Here is an 18,550-nt window from a genome sequence, read left to right as displayed (position 1 = left end):
AGGGCGGCCCAGCCCCCATCGGCAGCCCCTGGGAAAGCACGGGAAGGTATCGGGCTTAGTTGGGTTTTTATGCCCCGCAGAGAGCAGAGATTCTTTTCTAAAAATTGGGTTTGAAAGCCTTGCCGGTAATAGACTGCAAAAGTGTTAGAAAATTTTAAAGAAAAAAAAAATCACACTCTTTACACATCCGCGCAAAACATTCTTCTTAGAAAAGTAAATGCAACTCTACACAAAAAACCTACAAAGCAACTCTAACAAAAAAAAAAAACAACCCTGCTCTATGACATTTTTAGTGTCGTATTTTCATTTTTACTCTGAAAAACAGGATTCAAACTAAAAATTTCTCTAAAATTACCGAATATTCAGTCTTCTGATATAACTGCCTCACATGATAAACGGTAACTTGCACTAGCAGCATATAGGAAATTTAGATGTGAAAGAAGCCTGATTCTTCAGAGTAGATGATGGTTCTAAACTCTGGTCCTGGCTCTCATCACTGACTTGGCTCTGTGATCATGTGAAAACAGATGAAATAAGACTGTTTCTGTGTAGAAATACTAATATATTTGAATAAGCACATTGGGCATTAATACATCTAAAATTTTAATACAAAAGGTAACAGATTAAAAAAAAAAGTGTAAAATGTTTCTAGATCACCATTCTTTCAGTTCTGCCTCTTTCCCCGCCCCCTTCTCCCAAAGAGTCCTTGCTTTCTGTTTAGACAAAATCCTGTATTTGTTTTACACCAAATATGCTATCAGTTTCAGCTCAATCAGCATAGATAGTGGCCGTTTCTGAGAGAGTTATATGAAGTCAATAGAAAGGGAATGACAGACATATGCTGGAAAGCCTAGTTTCTTCAAGATTCTATAAAAAACTTATCAAATATTGAATGATAAAGAGAATTAAATGAGGACTACACACATTTGTTTGATTCCAAAGAAAAACACAGGTTTTATCACATACCTGTGCTGGAAAACTGTTTACCAGTCAGTCTTCGGTGCAGCACAAGAAGACAATGTTGTGTAACTTTTTGTCTCTTGGTAGCTGGGAGGGGAAGTAAGAGAGCTTGCTGCTTCTATTTATTTCCTTTTTCAGTGAAAACATTTTTTTTAAGAAATTTTTTTTCCTCAGGCTAGCCTCCTATATCTGCTACAGATCAGCACAATTTGTTTCTACTTATTGCTTAAATAGAATGCATAACTGAAAAAAATCCAGGAAGAAAATTTTGGAGAGAGAACAGATTCTTACGGTTCACAGTTTCAAATAGACTTATGAAATACAGATGCGTAAAGGTATTAATATGTGCAGTAAATGGTGCTGTTGTAGAAGGAATATTAAACCCCCACTACAACATGGTAATAGAGTATGAGAAATAAAAATGGAGATTACATAATAAGAGTAAATAAAAAAATCAGAAACTCAGTATTTTTATTCAAAATGCATTAGGAATGTTCTCCCTTTCTACTTCACAATTTCAAAAGCTGTTAGGATTTAATGTTTATCTCACTCAATATCAGGACTGTTCTTGAAGAGATATTCTGCCTATAAACAGAAGAGTTTCAAAGTTACACTTATTTTCAAGTCTCCAATTTTAAAATTCATACAAAATAACAAAAATATAGTGGATAACTGCTTTAAACAAAATCACAGCAAGTATAAAATGGCTATAAAATGTAATTTCTGGCAGATACATCAGAGAAACCTCTTCCCCACAAACACCATCCAAAATCCCATCCACCCCATTCTGCCTCTTGGTAGCAGTCACCCCATCTCTAGCGTGAGCAAGAGAAGGAAGTGAGCTATTTATGATGGTGTTTGTCACTCCATGGAAAATCCTAGGGAGTACCCTAGGGCCTGATTTCTGGACCCAGAAGAGGAGAGAATACAGATCTTTAAAAGTTATGCAGTTAGAAGAGAAGATCTCATGCTCCCACAGCTACAGGTAGTTGTCACTCATCAGTAAGCAAAAAGGTTAAAACATTCCTTAGTGCCTGAAGTGGCACGCAACACTGATGCTTTAATTTTCAGCTTTTCCTTGGTTAATAAAAATATTTCTTTTCATTAAAACGGTGATAACTTGCTAATAACTTCCTTAGGAGGTGCAGGGAGAACAGCAGTACAGCAATAACTTTACAGCATCGGAATTCTTGTCTGAATGCAATGCTGACCCTGAAAGTTGAACTAGGGAAATTTTTGAGGACCTTGGCAACTAGAATTATCCTCTTAATGTCTTACAGGACTTACTTATTAATTTATCTGTGTATTGTGAAGGGAATTAATGAAGAGCTTTCAGTCATCATTACAGTAATGTGTTCTGTTGTGCCCAAAGGGGTGTAAGCAGAATAGAGAGTCATTCATGTCCCCCTTTCTGCAGGCCTCTGTGTCACACCAGACTTATCAGGCTATGTAAGATGTGCAGAATGCACAAACCAAGAGAAACAGATTCTGGTAGTGGTTCTTGTCCTGTTACTGTTAGCAAAGCAGGATTACACCTTTACTTGATACACAGTATCAACTGATCCCATAAAGAGTAGTTGCAGGGTTTTTAGTTTTCACAGTGATTACTGCTCACCAGAATTGCAGACACTATCCGTTAATTAATTGTTATCATGACAGTGGGCAAAAATAATTTAAGTCCTTATGTTAACAGAGATTCTTTGAGTCCACAGGAATATTTTAATTAAGATTTTTCAAACATAATTAAGAAAAAAACGTGCAATCATCTTACCAGAAAATCGACTGGATCATCTGGCCTGATCCTACAGCATTCATTTATCCCTTGCATAAGTGTTGGCATGACATTCTTCATTAAATAGTTTCGTAGTGGAATGGACTGGGCCTCCAACAACTCCTGTTCTTGTCTTTTTACTTCCTCCAGATGTTTATTCTACAAATAATGAACAAAATCATAAAGAATAAGGTTTACAACATCTACTAAATAGACTTGACTAAATAATAATGGTGGCCTAGAGAAAAAAGTAGTGTTAGAAGCTGTGGACAGAACTTTAAAATGCACAACTTTCCAGGAAAAAATATGAACTGCTTAATAAGTTTAGAGCACATGGCACACTGAGCACAAAGAATTGAACATGATGAAAGCTGATGTAATCTCCTTAGTAAAAGTATTTTATTAAACACCTAAAAGGAGGTTTATTCTGAAGTCTTCCAGTGGTCTTGTTTCCGGTAAGGTAATTGGCAAAATGTTTAGAATACACTGCATTGCTTCAAAAATTGAAGTTACTGTTGCAAATGCAGATGGTTTTTTGAGGGTTCTTTGAATTGTAGGGGAAGGAGAATAGTTTTACTCAGAAGAGAGCCCTGACTCTCTAAATAACTGTAAATTGTATTGTGTTTGTTTGTGGTTTGGTTTCTTTGCTCTGTTTTGGTTTTATTTCATTTATGTCAGTTTTCAAGGTAGAAGAGAGTTAACTAAACTAAAACCACAGTGAATTACATCTGTTTATACTAGTTAAATTTATTCTTGAGTTCAGGTTAAATCAAATACAATGATTACACTCAAAAAGTAGTAGAGGTGGGGAAATAAAACTGCTGCAAGTTTTTCTTTCTTCCATTTTATAGCACTTAATAGCATGTATACTTGCAGTAGTTTTTTTATTGTCCTTTCTTCTCTCATGGTATTCATCAGTAGCCTGAGTCATACATAGATACAGCAAGCAGATGATACTCTGAAGACTGCTTTTCTATACTCAAGGCATAACACAAAAGCAATGTTCAGATAAAACCGATATAGCAATATCTGGAAAAGGTATTTACCTTATTCACTCAGGATTGCAATTGAATAAACCCTGTACATGGTCTTTGGTCAGTACTCAGAGACAGCAGCTAATCTACAGTCTCAAGAGCAAATGAATAGGTCGCTTAGATTTCCTGAGCATCTGCCTAATTAAAAGGATAAACTTAAGCACACATTTTATTCAAGCACTTACTTTAGCTTTGAATGCAGAGTTTGCTCCCTTGAAAGTTAGATGGATTTGGATTGAGTATAGCTAAAAATGTGTTAACTACTCTTACGAATCTTTTAGACAAATTTATGGAGAGTACAAAATGCTATATAATGTTGAATGAAATTGTAAATAAGCATAGAGACAACAAAGAAAACATTGACAAGCCAACATCAGAGCAATGTAAACGCTTCTTTAGAAGTGAGTAAATTCAGGGTATTATTTCCCCATAGATGTGTGCAGGCATTCAAATGTAAGAAAATGATTTCTTTGTGGAATGATCAGTTTGTTTTTAAATAGCTCCAGAAGACAATAAAAGAACTGCCTTCTGGTGAAACAACCTGACTTTGGGTGTGAACAAGAACATTCTTATAGTATGCATTTCAGGTTATTTACCTAAAATGTCCTTATTTGTGGCAAAGTAAATGAGGAAAAACATCATGTGCAAAACCTGTGAGGTTAGGTACTTGTAAATACCAAGTGCTTATTTAAATATTAGCAAACAAAAAGCATCCTTCAGACTGCATCAGGTAGTCCTCACTGAACTGAGGACTCAGCTCTTAAAGGTGTTTCTCTCACAGGCTCAGAAACCTTTCTGCAATGCAGACTGGAATATTGATCAGTGTTAAGAGTTAAAAATCTTATTTGAAAGGCATGATAATTAAGACTTGGTCAGCTGCTTAGAAGTAAAGTGAGGAAAATGCAAAAGTCCTGAAAGACTGGTTATGGAAAAACCATTGATTATAGTGGATATTTACAAATGGTAAAATAAAAGATCTACAACGCAGCAACAACAACAAGAGTATCATAAAAGTATTTTAAAGACATGCTGATACCAACATGCAAAAAAAAAATAATGCTATGTCTGTAATAAAAAAAAGACTATATTCTCTAGCCCGGGCCTCAAAATGCACTGTGAAGACAATCTAACCCAATCTAAAGTATGATACAAGGAACTAGCGAATTTATGCCACACTTTCCAAGTGTATTTATATAACAGATTGCATCTAAAACACATAAATAATAATGGTTTCCTGAAAATATGTATTAACCTACCCACTCTTCCCAATTTGCCATCCTTTCGGCCCTTTCCTCAGCTTCCTTACGCTCTCGTTCAGCTTTTTCTTGAGCTTCTTTGACAAGGCGTTCTTCAGCTGCTTTGCGTTCCAAATTCTCCTTTTCTTCATCAGTCAAACCATAATTCCGAGGTTCCCCAATTTCTTTGATGATCTCTTTTACAATAAATCTGTTCTCAGGATCTTCAAATTTCGCTACATCTTTTAAACAATACAAAAGAGAACTTTTCAAGGCTTTTGTCAATTATCAATGGACTTCAGTAAATAACTGCAAGACCTAAAAATATATGCTGTTCACATTGTTTGAATTTTCAAGTACAAGATGTTGGTTTCAGTTGCTTACAAATATCATTTTTTTTCCTACACAGAATGAAGTTTTCTACATCTGATTTTCTTTACTAATTTCAGCTAAATAGTTTGTCTTTTTAAGATGATGTAAGGGAGAAGTGTATTAAAATAATTTTTACAACTATTCTGTTCATCAGCTGACATCAGCATCAGTTTTGAAACTTGAAAACAAGGTCATTCAACTATCAGAGATGTTCCTGTCACCAATCTTATGTCAACTTATCCAGGTGTATAAACCCATCAGCTTTTGACCCTGTCTCCCCCGCAAGTTATGCAACAGGTTGTTAGAATTTAGCAACAAACTCCAAAGTTTTCACTCATACAGATTTACAAATATACAGACCTATCTCTAGTGGAACTCTTACTGTGTTTTATCTACAAAACAAATCTGTAGCTTCATTTAGAAGCATAAAGACTAAGCAAAACCTTCTCTTTCATTTCATTCCTTCTCCCTTTTAATTGCTGGAGGCTACTTGCATATTAAACTTGAAAAAAAGAAGGGGAAAAAAAAAAAACCCAACACAGAAAAATGAGGACTGTCTCCAGGGCTTTCTGGGCTCTATGCATTCAGTGTGGGGAGGCATTTGGCAGAAAGGGTACAGTGAAAAGATGAAAAGTGGGCATTTCAGGTATCCAGAGAATACAGAGATGAAGGGCTTGGTTCAGTGGTAAGAGACTAGAGATGTAAAGGCACATAAATGGGCAAGGAGAGCAAGCAGAACAAAGGGAAAAACCAGAACAACTAGAATACAGAATTTAGATTAGAATCCAGTAGTCCCTGCTCCACAGTCCTCTGCTTTGTGAAGTTACTTTGAAAGCCATTGGCAAAGCATACTTCCCATTTCCTTCTAATCACTAATCAGACAGAAGATAGCCGTCCAATACTACCACAAGTATTCCAAGAGTTTAAGTGTTTGTGATTTGGACCTGAAGTCCAAACTCTGCTAATGCATTGAGGAGAAAGCTAACATGATTCTACATGACAAAATTTCTTTTACAGCTTCTTCTTTCAAAAAAATCAGGAATTGCATTTCTGAAGTATTCCAAAATAAAAAAAAATGATACATTTTCTATGTCAAGCAGTCCATTGTTTCAGCAATTGTAGCTGCACCTGGATATTCAAATTACAGTGCAAACCACTTTTTCTAGTCATTTATAGTCTTTCTAAGAACACACTCAGCATTGACTTAGAGGTCTCAAAGACTGCATTTTTTTTCTTAGATGGCCAAGCAAGATTACAATGCAAATATTACAGCAGTCATAATTGACTGCAGTTATCCTCAAAAATAAATATGTTTTAAATAAAAAATTAGGTTAGCACTGATGCTAATTGAGAGGAAAGACCACCAGAAAAGGAGTTCATAAATTAAGATCTTCAAAGAAAATTGCTGTTATAATTTTAAGATGCCTTTTTCTAGATGATCTAACATGCCTGTGTCACCATCCACAATTTGCAGATGAGAAAAACAAGACACACGATAACTGACTTGCAGACTTCATGCAGTGAGTCACTGTAGCAAAGTAGAGTTTCCAGAATCTTGAAGCCCACTCCTTTGTACTAATCATATTTCAGACTCAGAAAAAATAATTATCATAAAAGCAATTCATAAAACCATATGTTAAGATTTTTAAAAATTAACATGGAAGAAAGATTTGATTAATTTGAGTCAATATTTAACAAGTCAAGCACAATTTTTTAACCGTTCCCCAATAAATTCCTTCAGAATATGACTGAGAAAGCAGTTGTCCCTCTGCTTAAATCTGATGCTACTTAATTCTATGGAACTGATAAACCAACTGGACCATCAGCTTGAATGGAGGGGTGTTTGCAGAGCTGAAGGTTCCTCGATGAAATTATCTTCGTTTTACAACAGAAAGCTGTATTCTTTTATGCTTCAGTGAGTAACAATCAGTGATGTGAACATAGGTAAAGAGGCATTTCCTGAGATAAGCAGGATGTGAAGATCATAGTCCTTTGAAGATGAGAATCGACACTACAAACTGAATATGAAAATCATCTGGAAGTCACTGAACATCACAGTTGTGATACCTCAATAATTAAAATCAGTAGGCCAGTGCGTTTCCTTATTTGGAATGGACTAGAGTTTAAGAATAACCTTTGGGCATAATTCTTAGCAGAAAACACTGCAATACTCTGTCACAGAGTATACACTTTATAGTCCCCACCAAAATAAAGCAGTGGGGTTAGACAGTGGTCTTAGACAGTGCTACTACTTCATATCCAGAAGATGTGCAAGATAAGAATATGATCAATTGATGGCATCAGACCTTAATATTTATCTTTTCTTATATTTACTTCCTGTAGCAGAATTACCTCAATTCTAAAATGATTATACTAACACACTATTTTTTTACATTGCTACAGTTCCTAACAACACATGTATGGTATTATTCTCAAGATAATCTCCATGACTGACATTAAATTAAAAAAAGGAAATCAGTTGTGACTGAGGCTGTTCAACAATTAACTCCTCATAACTCATCTCAAATAGACATCCCAAATATCAGCAGTTTGATTTTGGTTGCAGCGTTTTCCCCTTGTTCTTTCTTTTCTCGTCCCCAAACCCATTTTTCTTAAGAATGCTGTCACCCTGATCTCATTGTTTTTTAATAATCAGATGATAGTAATCTTCTCAAGATTTCCCAATGATCACAATTTTCTAGATAGTGTATAGGGAAGATAAACTTTCTCCCATACAGGTATAGCGCAAAACACATTCAGTCCTAGCCTTCCACCTTAAATTTCTAATAATTTTCTTTCATGCTTTATCATTTACAGATTACCCATATATTGTCATGGCATCTGAGGATAAGTCTAAATTAAAAAATAAAGTAACTATAATATTGAAAGTCCATGAAAACATATTACACCTATCTGGAAGGATGCCAGTGCAGAGGTCTGTAACCTAAGTCAAAAAATTATTTTGATCTTACAGCCTAAAAAAATGAACAATTAAACCCCTATTTTTTAAAACAGGTTAACTGTACAGGAAATTCAGAATCCTTAGAGTATACAGATATTTTTGCAGGTATATAATTACATGCTCGTTGTATATGTATTCTGCAACATTAATTGAAAACATTATTTATATAGGTGCACTTACTATATGATCTTCATAACCGTTAAGTTTATAAATAAAAAAAAAAGTTGTTACATTTTATCTACTAATTATATTATTTCATACCAATAAACTGAGGATGTATTTCAAGTTCATCAAAATAGTTGAGAACAGTCTTATCGTCTGTGTTTAACTCTCTGAAGAGATTCAGAGATTGCAGGAACTGGTCCTGGGTAAAATGAGTTCCAGCAACAATTCTCTCTGGCAGATTTATTATTCTGTTTATAAGGAATTCATCACATGCGGTCAAAGAAATAACAAATTCTGTGAAAAAGAACATAGTATCAGTTACCATATATTATTGTTTTTTTGCTTTCTTACCTATTTTGTGTATTATTTGAACATAAATATTTAAACATAAATAGATGTGAACTGTATATATCTTTAGAGAGAATTTAATTATCAAATGCTTATATTTAACTTCTCCAGTTAGAACAATCCAACAATATTGAGACAAGTCTGTAAAGAAGCTACCTATTCCAATTTCACCAAATTCTTTCTTAGCACTATCAACAAGACTATTCTTGCCATAAGCAGCACAAAATCTTAAGAACAGCAATGCAGTGTAGCCTAAATCTTCTGAGAAAGCTATCATACAGCTAATATAGGTAATAAGTATAGGAGGAAAAAAACCCTTATGAACGGTGCAGCCAAAGCAGCAAGTAACACTGGAAAATTTAACAACTCACTTTCCTTATATTTTCTCTCCTCTGTCCAGCTGAGGAGGGCAGAGCCGGCCTCACCATGGTCTTCCCCAGGGGCTGCAGGGGCATCACCTCCTGCCCCTCCTTGTGCTCTGACCTGGGGGTCTGCAGGGCTGTTCTCTCACATATTCTCACTCCTCTCTCCAGCTGCAGTTGCCCTTTTTTTTTTTTGTTTTCCCACTTCTTAACTCTGTTACCCCAGAGGTGCTACTACCGGCGCTGATGGGGTGGTGGGTCCATCTTGGGGCCGGCTGGCACTGGCTCTACCGGACACAGGGGAAGCTTCTGGCAGCTCCTCACAGAAGCCACCCCTGCAGCCCCCACCCCGCTACTGAGACCTGGCCACGCAAAACCAATACACCCTGTATGGTGATTTTCAATCTCACAAATAAAGGTGTATCTGCTGAATTAAAGTAAATTAAAAAAAATAATCAAACAGTACATTAAAGATGCTATGCCACCATATGCCATAAAATATAGTGTTAATGTTATTTTAGTACTACAGGTAGACAAAACCACCAGAAATCTTTCAAGGATCCATTAAAAAAATCCATCTCCTTTCTTCACTTCAGAAGTCTCATATTTGTAGTTTCATTAGGCTGAATCTTGCAGTATTTTATTAACTCAACAATCAATTTGAATTTATTAAATATGACTTCATATAATTTATCACAATATACTCTGATGTTTCTATTAATATCATAACTCAATTCTACTGAATCCTGTAATTTATCTGACATCAGAGAGAAATTTGCAGAATCAAGTACAGACATAGCCCCCCTCCCTGCTGCCCCCCCACAAAAAAACCCAAAACAAACCCAAGAAAAGCTTCCCAAACCAACAAAAATCCTTTCTGGACCATTCTGTTTTTAAAACAAGTTTTCTCCAAGGTTGAGAAGGTATCTTCTTAAAACAGATCCCATGTCTGAAGTCCTTGTTATGGGAGAGAAAGTGGTTCTTCTCCAGCCCATCATAATAATTCATTCACATTTCCTCTTTTGAAATGGAAACTAAAAGTGGTTTTGATTATGAATAACAGAAATTATTTACTTTAGAAATCAGCAGTTCATAAGTGGTTACAAACTTGGTAGAAGCCTGCTTTTTAAATCAAACCTTTGTCTCCTTCATGTAAGTGCAATGACTAAGGAATTTTTCAGAAAGTTCTGAATTTTCTTCACTTCCATTGAAGCCAGTAAATTAACATTTACTGAAACACTAAGCATTTGAGATATTCAACCTTTACATCATCTAGCTGAACACATCTTGTAATGCAAAATATGTCAAATGTATTGTTTGAATGTAATCAAAACTTCCAAAGAAATAAAGAATAGCAAAAACACCAAGATGAAAACATTTCTGCGTAGATGAAAACCACTCTATGTTCGTTCCCAACTTAACTGATACATTAAAATGAATTTGGTATCATCTTTCAAGATATCACACCAAAGATAACTGTACGTTTCTTTAATATGTCAAGTTCAGGACTTTATGTTTATTCCATTAATAGCTGCTGTTATCACAACAAAGGCAGCCAGTACTATTTTTATCAGTCAGCAGTTAATGGCATTTTCACAAAAAGAAAAAAAAAGAATAAAACTCCCACAAACTGAACCAAAACCTTCCTCTCGATTAATTGTACACTTTCAAGTAAGAGGGCAGCAGCATTACACGAATTAGATATTTATTTTCTGTTAAATTAAATATGAACAGATGGAGTGATATTTTAGCCTTCTCGTCGGTGGCAGCAGTATTTGAAAACTCCTCTGTTTATTTAAAAATAAATCTATGAAACTTACCAGGTGTGATTAATTTATCACATTTAGGTATTTTGCCTTTAATTTCTTCTTCATCATCTTCACTTTCCACTAAAACAAAAGTAAGAAATGACTGACATTTTAATTTGAAGCAACAATATCATTATATTTGCTAAAAATGTGCCCAGTACAAACACAGGTTTGTCTATATTCAAATTACACTAATTGTTGGAAATTAATCTAACCTGGACACCAGTTTAGAGAATTCAGTAAGTAATTGATGCTGCCAGCCTCCACAGAATTCTACCTTGGGACACCAATAGTTGTTTGCCTACACAGTGGAAGTATGCACATGCATACACAATTTTAAAATGTGTCCAATTATAAAACTGCTGTCCTGACCCTGGCCTCTCCTCCGGCCAGGTACATTATCCTGCCAAAAACAGGGACAGGGCTCAGAACAGTGAGTAGAAATGTTTTACAGTAGTATGGTTTCTGCCACTAAATGTCTGCTGTTCTGAATAGTCAGTAAAACTGTCTGAAGAGCATCAGCTGGGCATGATAATTTACAGGCCAGCATATTAAGATGAACAAGACTGGGTTTTTCCCCCTTCAAACCTCATTACGTAATTTACATATGAAGGTGGTTCTTGGTCTTAATGCATGGACGATGCTTGCTCACAATTTGAAACGTTCGTCACAGAGTTCTTCTGAAGTCTTATCTGCTGTAGCTGATCTAATATGCCCACTCTAATTTGGCTCACAAAACATTTATTGGTGCACTGTCTGGATCCTCTCATTAAGCAGCTCTTAAATATTATGACGAAATTCTGCCTTGAGCTGAGTACACCAACACAGAACAGGAAAGTGTCCTCCATATTTGTGCATTTACTTATTACTTTGCAAACAAAGATAGTCTGAAAACTATCTTGTACTTACATTAAGATGCATTACAATCTTTCTTACATTTTAAGCACTATGTAAAAAAACTTTGTTTCGTGTCCTGCACTGTAGTCATTACAGTGCTGATGCATTTCAACTAATATGCCACTGAGAACATTAATTATAAAGACAATATTGGCAGCAATAAAAACAAAAGCAGCAGTACTTACAGTTAAAAAGATCTTTTGCCTGGTCTAAGGTCTCCGGGAACCCATCTAAAACATATCCCTGATTCCTACAAGGCATAGATTTGAGCTTATCCTTTACAAATTTAACAGCATACTGATCATCTAGATGACCTAAGACACAAACAAGGTTAATAGGTACCTAGTTTATGAAAGAGAGATATCTAAAATTATTTTACTAACATTTTAATTCATTTATCAGAGCAACTTCTAATTAGACCCTAAAAAAAATTGTGTATTTTGAGTTACTATTTGTATATTACATGTTGCCAGCGGTCTACGGAATATAGACATGTAGCCATAAAATAAAATTACATTTCTGTTTACGAGGATATAAATATTAGAACTTTAAGGTGCCTAAACATGAAATTATTTTTTATAGAACAATGCAATCAGATTTTAATAGAAGCATCAAAGAAATATTTATAGAAAAACATATGTGACAAAGCAATCATTTTCTATTTACAATTAACAGTAAGACTTATAGATAGTCTTGCAAAACAGACATGAGGTAGGTTTTACAAGTTTCATTTTCAGATTAATAGATTGCGATATAAAGTGGTTTATGACTTGGTCTACATTGTTGAGCAAATGTGCGGGAGTAAAAAGTTTGGTTTGATGTGATTTTTTCGTCCTTTTTGCAACCATTGGCTCCAGTTTCCTACTTTATTTTGCTTCGGCTTTTAAAAGTCTTAAATATTTATACACCATTGTAATCGTAAAAGTATTATTATTTTAAACAACAAAGCAAGGCATGCAAGTGATGCTGCCATAGATCTTATTACTGAAGCTTTTTGGGTGCTTCACAAGTTCATTGTTTTGCAGATATGCAAGATCTAAATCAGGTAAACCTTTAGTGACAGAATGCATTTTTAAGGGGGATCACTTTATACGCACAGAAAATGTTAAGCACTAAGTAAAAAAACCCACATTATTCATATATAGATGATAATTAGTACTTTTCAGTAAAAGCAATTTTTATGGACTTTTTTCAATCCACAAACTTAGAAATTCTTTACAGGCTTCCATAAATACTATTCTCTTTTTAAAGATGGCCAAAATGAGGTATAAGGTACTTAAAAAAACCCACAATCTCACATGACAGTGCACTAATTATCCTTTTTTTTTACTAGAATACTTTTCTTCTTTGCAAATTTGATAAAGATATACTTCACTAACATTTTACTTTATATTATATAAATAATGCTCCCTGTTCTGAGAAGAAAACATGATGTTATTAGAAAAATGTGGCCAAGAACCAAATGCTTCTGAATATACCATTGTTACTTATATATCAACTTACAGGGTAAAAAGAATAATATAAAATGTAGAAAGATGGAACTTCTACAATTGAAAAAGCACCATGTTATTTTAAAAATATACCTCTCAATGTATAAATGTACAAGGTATATAATGTAAAACACTGTATCTGATTTTTAAATAAGGTACATACAAATGGACAGGGCATGGTTTTTGCTTTTAGTAGGATATAAAAGTTCTAAAGCACAAATTCATTTCCTGATTTTCAATTTGCATAGGGTTGCACTAGTTACTTAAATCCCACCTTAGTACTTTGTATTTCCTACCTGCATTCTGTTCCATGCTTTCTTTTATTCCAGTTAATAACTCATGTGTTGCTTCTACATTTTTACCCTCCTCTTTTTCATCATCATCATCTCCCTCTTCTTCCACACTGTCAGAGTCCAGTTCTTTAGAAGCCACAACTTTCTCCTGAAGACAAGGTCAGAAATATGAATAGGTTCAGAAAATCCATAGCCAAATTTCTTTTATACACAGAGGTAATAAAAGGGGGGGAAAAAAAAAAATTCAGCTATGCTCCTGGACATGGAGATACTGAGCAACCTTCAGACTCTAAAAAGAGTTCAGTGCATCCCCCAGATGTGATCAGTATTTCAAAAGATATTTCCATTCTAAAATAACAGAATTATAACAATTTTTAAATGACACCAAACATTTTAAAATCACATAAATTGAAATAATAACAATAGTAGAAAAAAACAACACACCAGATTTGCTATTGCTTCAGAAATCACATCATTTATCTTAATGTGATGTAGCTTGTAGTATTTGCAGAGCTCTTCAGCAACAGTAGATTTGCCAACCCCAGGAGGACCATGAATGCAAACTTTGAGAGGCTGGAAAAAAAAGATAAAGGTTATAACACCATTCAAACCATATGGATTTTTTTATGTAAAAGGAACAATCTTTTTACTATAACTAATAGGAAATAACAATTATTGTAACTAAAACTGAAAATATATTTTAGTTTTATTCACACTAAGTATATATTTTCTTGCTGAATATCTCCTATATCATCCATAGGCTTTGAGTCAAACAGTTAATTTAAGCGTACCATTGGAGAAAAAGCATGCTTCTATTTAGTAGACTCACAGACCAACTTATAGTGGCACTATTAGCGTTTGAATGATTAAAAGAGATGAAATACAACCCCATAGATAGGATGCAGTGAATTTTGGAATGAGGTCACAGATATTCTACTATACACAAGCCATAGCTCTATTTCCCAACTGAGGTAGAATTGCTGTCATCGCAATGGTTATTCTGACCTCAAAAATTTCAGATCCATCACAATCGGTAATGAGATATTACTGATTTCTCATTTCAGCCTACCTAGCCCATGGATGAGTAAGTGTCCTTGCCACTTGGTATGTCTATATTTTGTACGGAATTTTTTCAGTTACATGCATATGTACTCAGATGCAGTACTTAACCCAAACACAGATCTGATAATCCTTTTAGAGATATGCAGGGACTTTTAATGAACAACCTTGCATGATAGTAGTTGTATTTTGTTTTACATCTCCTAAGCTCTTCAAAGTTTTAACAACATTTAGACATGCTGAACAGCTTTATCACATCAATCAATACTTGAATGTATGCACGCATTTTTCTGTACCTTTCAATAACTACCTTCCCTATACATTTGAATACAGAAGTTCTAAATATGAAGCTAACATAGGAAACAGCAAAGTTGCTCAATACATTACACAATAGACCAGGGTAAAATGAAAGCTACATTGCAGTTGAATATCCTGGCTCACTAAATATAATTAAGGACACAAAATACTCGCCTATCTACTGGCTATTATAAAAAAGCTTAAATAAAGATACATTTACTGTGTTCTGGAAGAAAAATATGTCAGGAATGCCATTTATTGCATACAGAAACTAGTTTCAGAACAGCAGCTTCTCCATCGGGAAGCTTATTGGCATCTACAGGGTTTCAGTTTTACACATAAAAGAAATAAAACTCAATGGTTATTGTTTTAATTAATAATCCCTCTTTTTTAACTTCTTCAATTTAATTTTCATTTTTTATGGTCACTTATTTTGCATCTGTATCAGTCTTCCATGTATTTTTACCTAAAGAAATTAAAGCTTGCATTTATATAACAATTTCTATTGGGGAAAAAAGAAAGGAGCACTATAAAATAGTGTACACCAAACCATTACCAGTAATCCTCGACTTTGCTTGTATTCTTTGACGATTTGTTCAATGTTCTCCACCAGTCCTGCCTGAGCAACCCACTTAATGTTGAAAGCTTCTTTCAGAAACATAGATTCCATTCGCAGATTCACAAGTAACATATCCAAATGCATTTGCTGAGGGAGCAAAGCTATATTTACTTTACAGACTTAGGCTATGTGTGTTAAAAGAACAGTTATCTTAAACTAGGGACTAGAATGGCAGGGTGAGAATAGAAAGAATTAAAGCACAGAGAAAGAATGTTGGTGCACAAAACAAAATAGACATTTTAAGCTTTATAAAAACATAAACATTTTCAATGTATCTTTGTATTTGAGATTTCTCATGAACTACTAGAACATGAACCATTAAACAATTATTATGTACAATATAAAGGTTTCATATTATTGTGGGAAATACTCTTTTACATGAGTTTATGAAGTATCGTCTTAAAACTACCAGGGTTGCAATTTGTTTATTTCTTCTATGAACAGTTTATTCCACATAAATAGATGAATGCCACATAACTTATGTATTCTGTGTTTATCAGCCTGAGTAGCACCTTGTTATTAACTTTTTTGTTATTTTTATCATTTTGTGTATATTTTGTTAGAGTGCTCCAGTATGCTCAGGGCAGCAGTGACATTAGTGCGTCACTGCTTTTCTAAATCAGGCTGTAAGTCCTCAAAATAGCTTGTTCTATGGTGGTTAAATTTTAGTTTGTTTATTTTTTAAATTTAAACTCAATGTATATATTTTCTGGCATGTTTTAGGATTAAATTTTTCTGATTAAATAAAAAAAATTATATATTTCATGATATTACATTTTTAAGTTTACATCCTTTCCTTAAGTAATAAAATGAAGAAAAGTACTAACTGATAACTCTTTGCTCAGGTATGCATTTTCTTTTGGAATCTTCTCTATTTTTCCTGGTCCAACATTTTTACTGATACACTGTCAAGAAACAAAAATAAATACACTTATCAGATCAGATTCTTAGAAAAAATTGAACAGGTTTTCTGCAGATTAAATATGTGCTTTAAGTTTTATGTTACACTATACCTGAAAAATTAGTATACTGATTTGAAACAGACAGATCAAAGAACAGTAGATTAACTTTAATGTTACAATTAAACACTTTTCTTTTGCTATGTATCACTTACTCTTTAGTACTTGTGATAAAAAAAAAAAACACAAACAAACAAAAAAATGACCCAAAACCACAGAAAAGAGTTCCAAAGCTCTTAAAACTATGTACAATTTCCTACTGCTTAAGAACTATTTGGAGACCTATTTTATTTTCCAGCACTTCCACTTCAGTTTCTTAAACTATTTAATTCTGTTAACAATCAGGAAGGGTTTTCAGATCAATGCCACCAATAGCTCTCCATATTACCATTTTCATTTCATCATTAGTCAGAAGTTGTTAGTTATTCCTCTAAAGTAGATTTAAAACCCCACTAGTTTCCATAAAATCATAAAAATTGATATAGAGCATCAGATAAAATCTACATATATCCCAGTATTCTATTTCCAACGATGTCAATTAGTGGACGTCTGAATGAAATTAAGAATGGGAAAAGCATGTATGATGCTCTTTCCAGATACTCTTCTGATCTTCAACTATTTTTAGCTCAGAGACTTCCTAAACTAGAAATAGTTGCTGTATATTTAACTAACTCTCAACATGATATTTCTCTCCCATGTACCTTTCCAGCCTTCCCCTGGGCTGCTACGTCTCTCTGCCACGATAGCTCTCCGCAGTGCTTGCTGCAACACTTTTTCCACTGGCAACTTCCTGCCTCTACAAGAACTGCCCACTTACTCCTGCACTCTGTTTCCCGTTTCTAAACAATCACATACCCATGAAAGGACCCACTCACTTTTCTTAGGCTGCCTAGCTGCTTCTCAACAGCTTTTGGTGAAGTACTTCTTTGAAAGCTTTTAGGAAATTCAAGTAGACTGCATCAGCTTGTTCACCCTTAGCCTCATTTGCTGGTCACATTAAAGAACTTCAGGAGGTTTCCCAAGGTTGAAAGTACTTTTTTCAAACTTATTTCTTGGGAAAGTATTTTACAAAAGTCACGTTGACTCTTCCCAAATAGATCATATGTATCTGGGTGTCCTTTAATGCATTTAAATTAGTGTAATGTCTAATAATGAATGTGATTATTAGCCAATGGCATTAGGCATATTGGCCTGTAATTCCTAAAATATTTCAGGAACCTCTCTTTTTACATTGGCTTTACATTTATTATCCTTTAGCCTTCAAGTGCCAGGACTGTGCTAAAAGTAGGGTTGTATGTGTGAATTAGCAATGCAGAGTTATTTCATCCTTGAACTATTTCAGACGTCTTCAGTGAATACCATAAGACTCTGGTGGTTTCTTAGTGTTCATTTTGTCAATTCATTCTATAATCTTTTTCTAGAGTTACTTTAGTTTTATACAGATCCTCTAACAAGTTATTCACAAAGAGATCCTGAAGCATTAAGATGCTTCTAAATTCTTACCCATGCCCACTAATGGAAAGCATATCTATCTGCTATGGCCTTGTCTTCTCTAAGTGCTCCTTTTATACCATAATCATCAATTTGCCTTATAGATTTTCTGACAGGCTTTTTGTTCTTTAAGTGTTTGAAAAAATTATATTCATTTTGAGTCTTTTCTAATAGTTGATCTTTAAGTGTTTTTTCACTTATCCTGCCAGATTTGATGATCTTTTCTATTCTATTTTCTTCATCTGGACATAACTGTAACTTTTTGAAGTCTTGCCATCTCAACCTACAGTTTAACCATGCTAATTTTCATTTTCTCTTTCCCAAGATTTTCTTAATAAGTAGCATGCAATGGCCTTATACGGCTAATAACATACGTTTCAATAGCCTCTTTCTCCTCTACATATTTAATATATTTAATGTCTTTTGTA

The 18,550-nt window shown here is 34.3% G+C and overlaps 1 protein-coding gene across 1 annotated transcript in view; it reads right to left on the bottom strand.

The window, feature by feature from the left end:
* Nucleotides 1-1,506: 1,506 nt before the first annotated feature.
* Nucleotides 1,507-18,550, bottom strand: part of AK7 (adenylate kinase 7) — a gene marked incomplete at its 5' end in the record, with an annotated part of 28,179 nt that continues 11,135 nt past the window's right edge. The window contains 10 exons of the mRNA XM_010287567.1: nucleotides 1,507-1,545; nucleotides 2,732-2,890; nucleotides 5,022-5,242; nucleotides 8,596-8,793; nucleotides 11,030-11,098; nucleotides 12,100-12,228; nucleotides 13,701-13,845; nucleotides 14,142-14,270; nucleotides 15,610-15,759; nucleotides 16,500-16,577. Of these exons, the coding sequence (XP_010285869.1) occupies nucleotides 1,507-1,545; nucleotides 2,732-2,890; nucleotides 5,022-5,242; nucleotides 8,596-8,793; nucleotides 11,030-11,098; nucleotides 12,100-12,228; nucleotides 13,701-13,845; nucleotides 14,142-14,270; nucleotides 15,610-15,759; nucleotides 16,500-16,577 (1,317 nt within the window). The remainder of the gene's footprint in view (nucleotides 1,546-2,731; nucleotides 2,891-5,021; nucleotides 5,243-8,595; nucleotides 8,794-11,029; nucleotides 11,099-12,099; nucleotides 12,229-13,700; nucleotides 13,846-14,141; nucleotides 14,271-15,609; nucleotides 15,760-16,499; nucleotides 16,578-18,550) is intronic.

The sequence above is a fragment of the Phaethon lepturus genome, unplaced genomic scaffold (genome assembly GCF_000687285.1).
Source record: "Phaethon lepturus isolate BGI_N335 unplaced genomic scaffold, ASM68728v1 scaffold125, whole genome shotgun sequence".
Classification (NCBI taxonomy): Eukaryota; Metazoa; Chordata; class Aves; order Phaethontiformes; family Phaethontidae; genus Phaethon; species Phaethon lepturus.
Note: the sequence above shows the minus strand (reverse complement) of the source record. Positions and strands in the feature narration are given on the sequence as shown.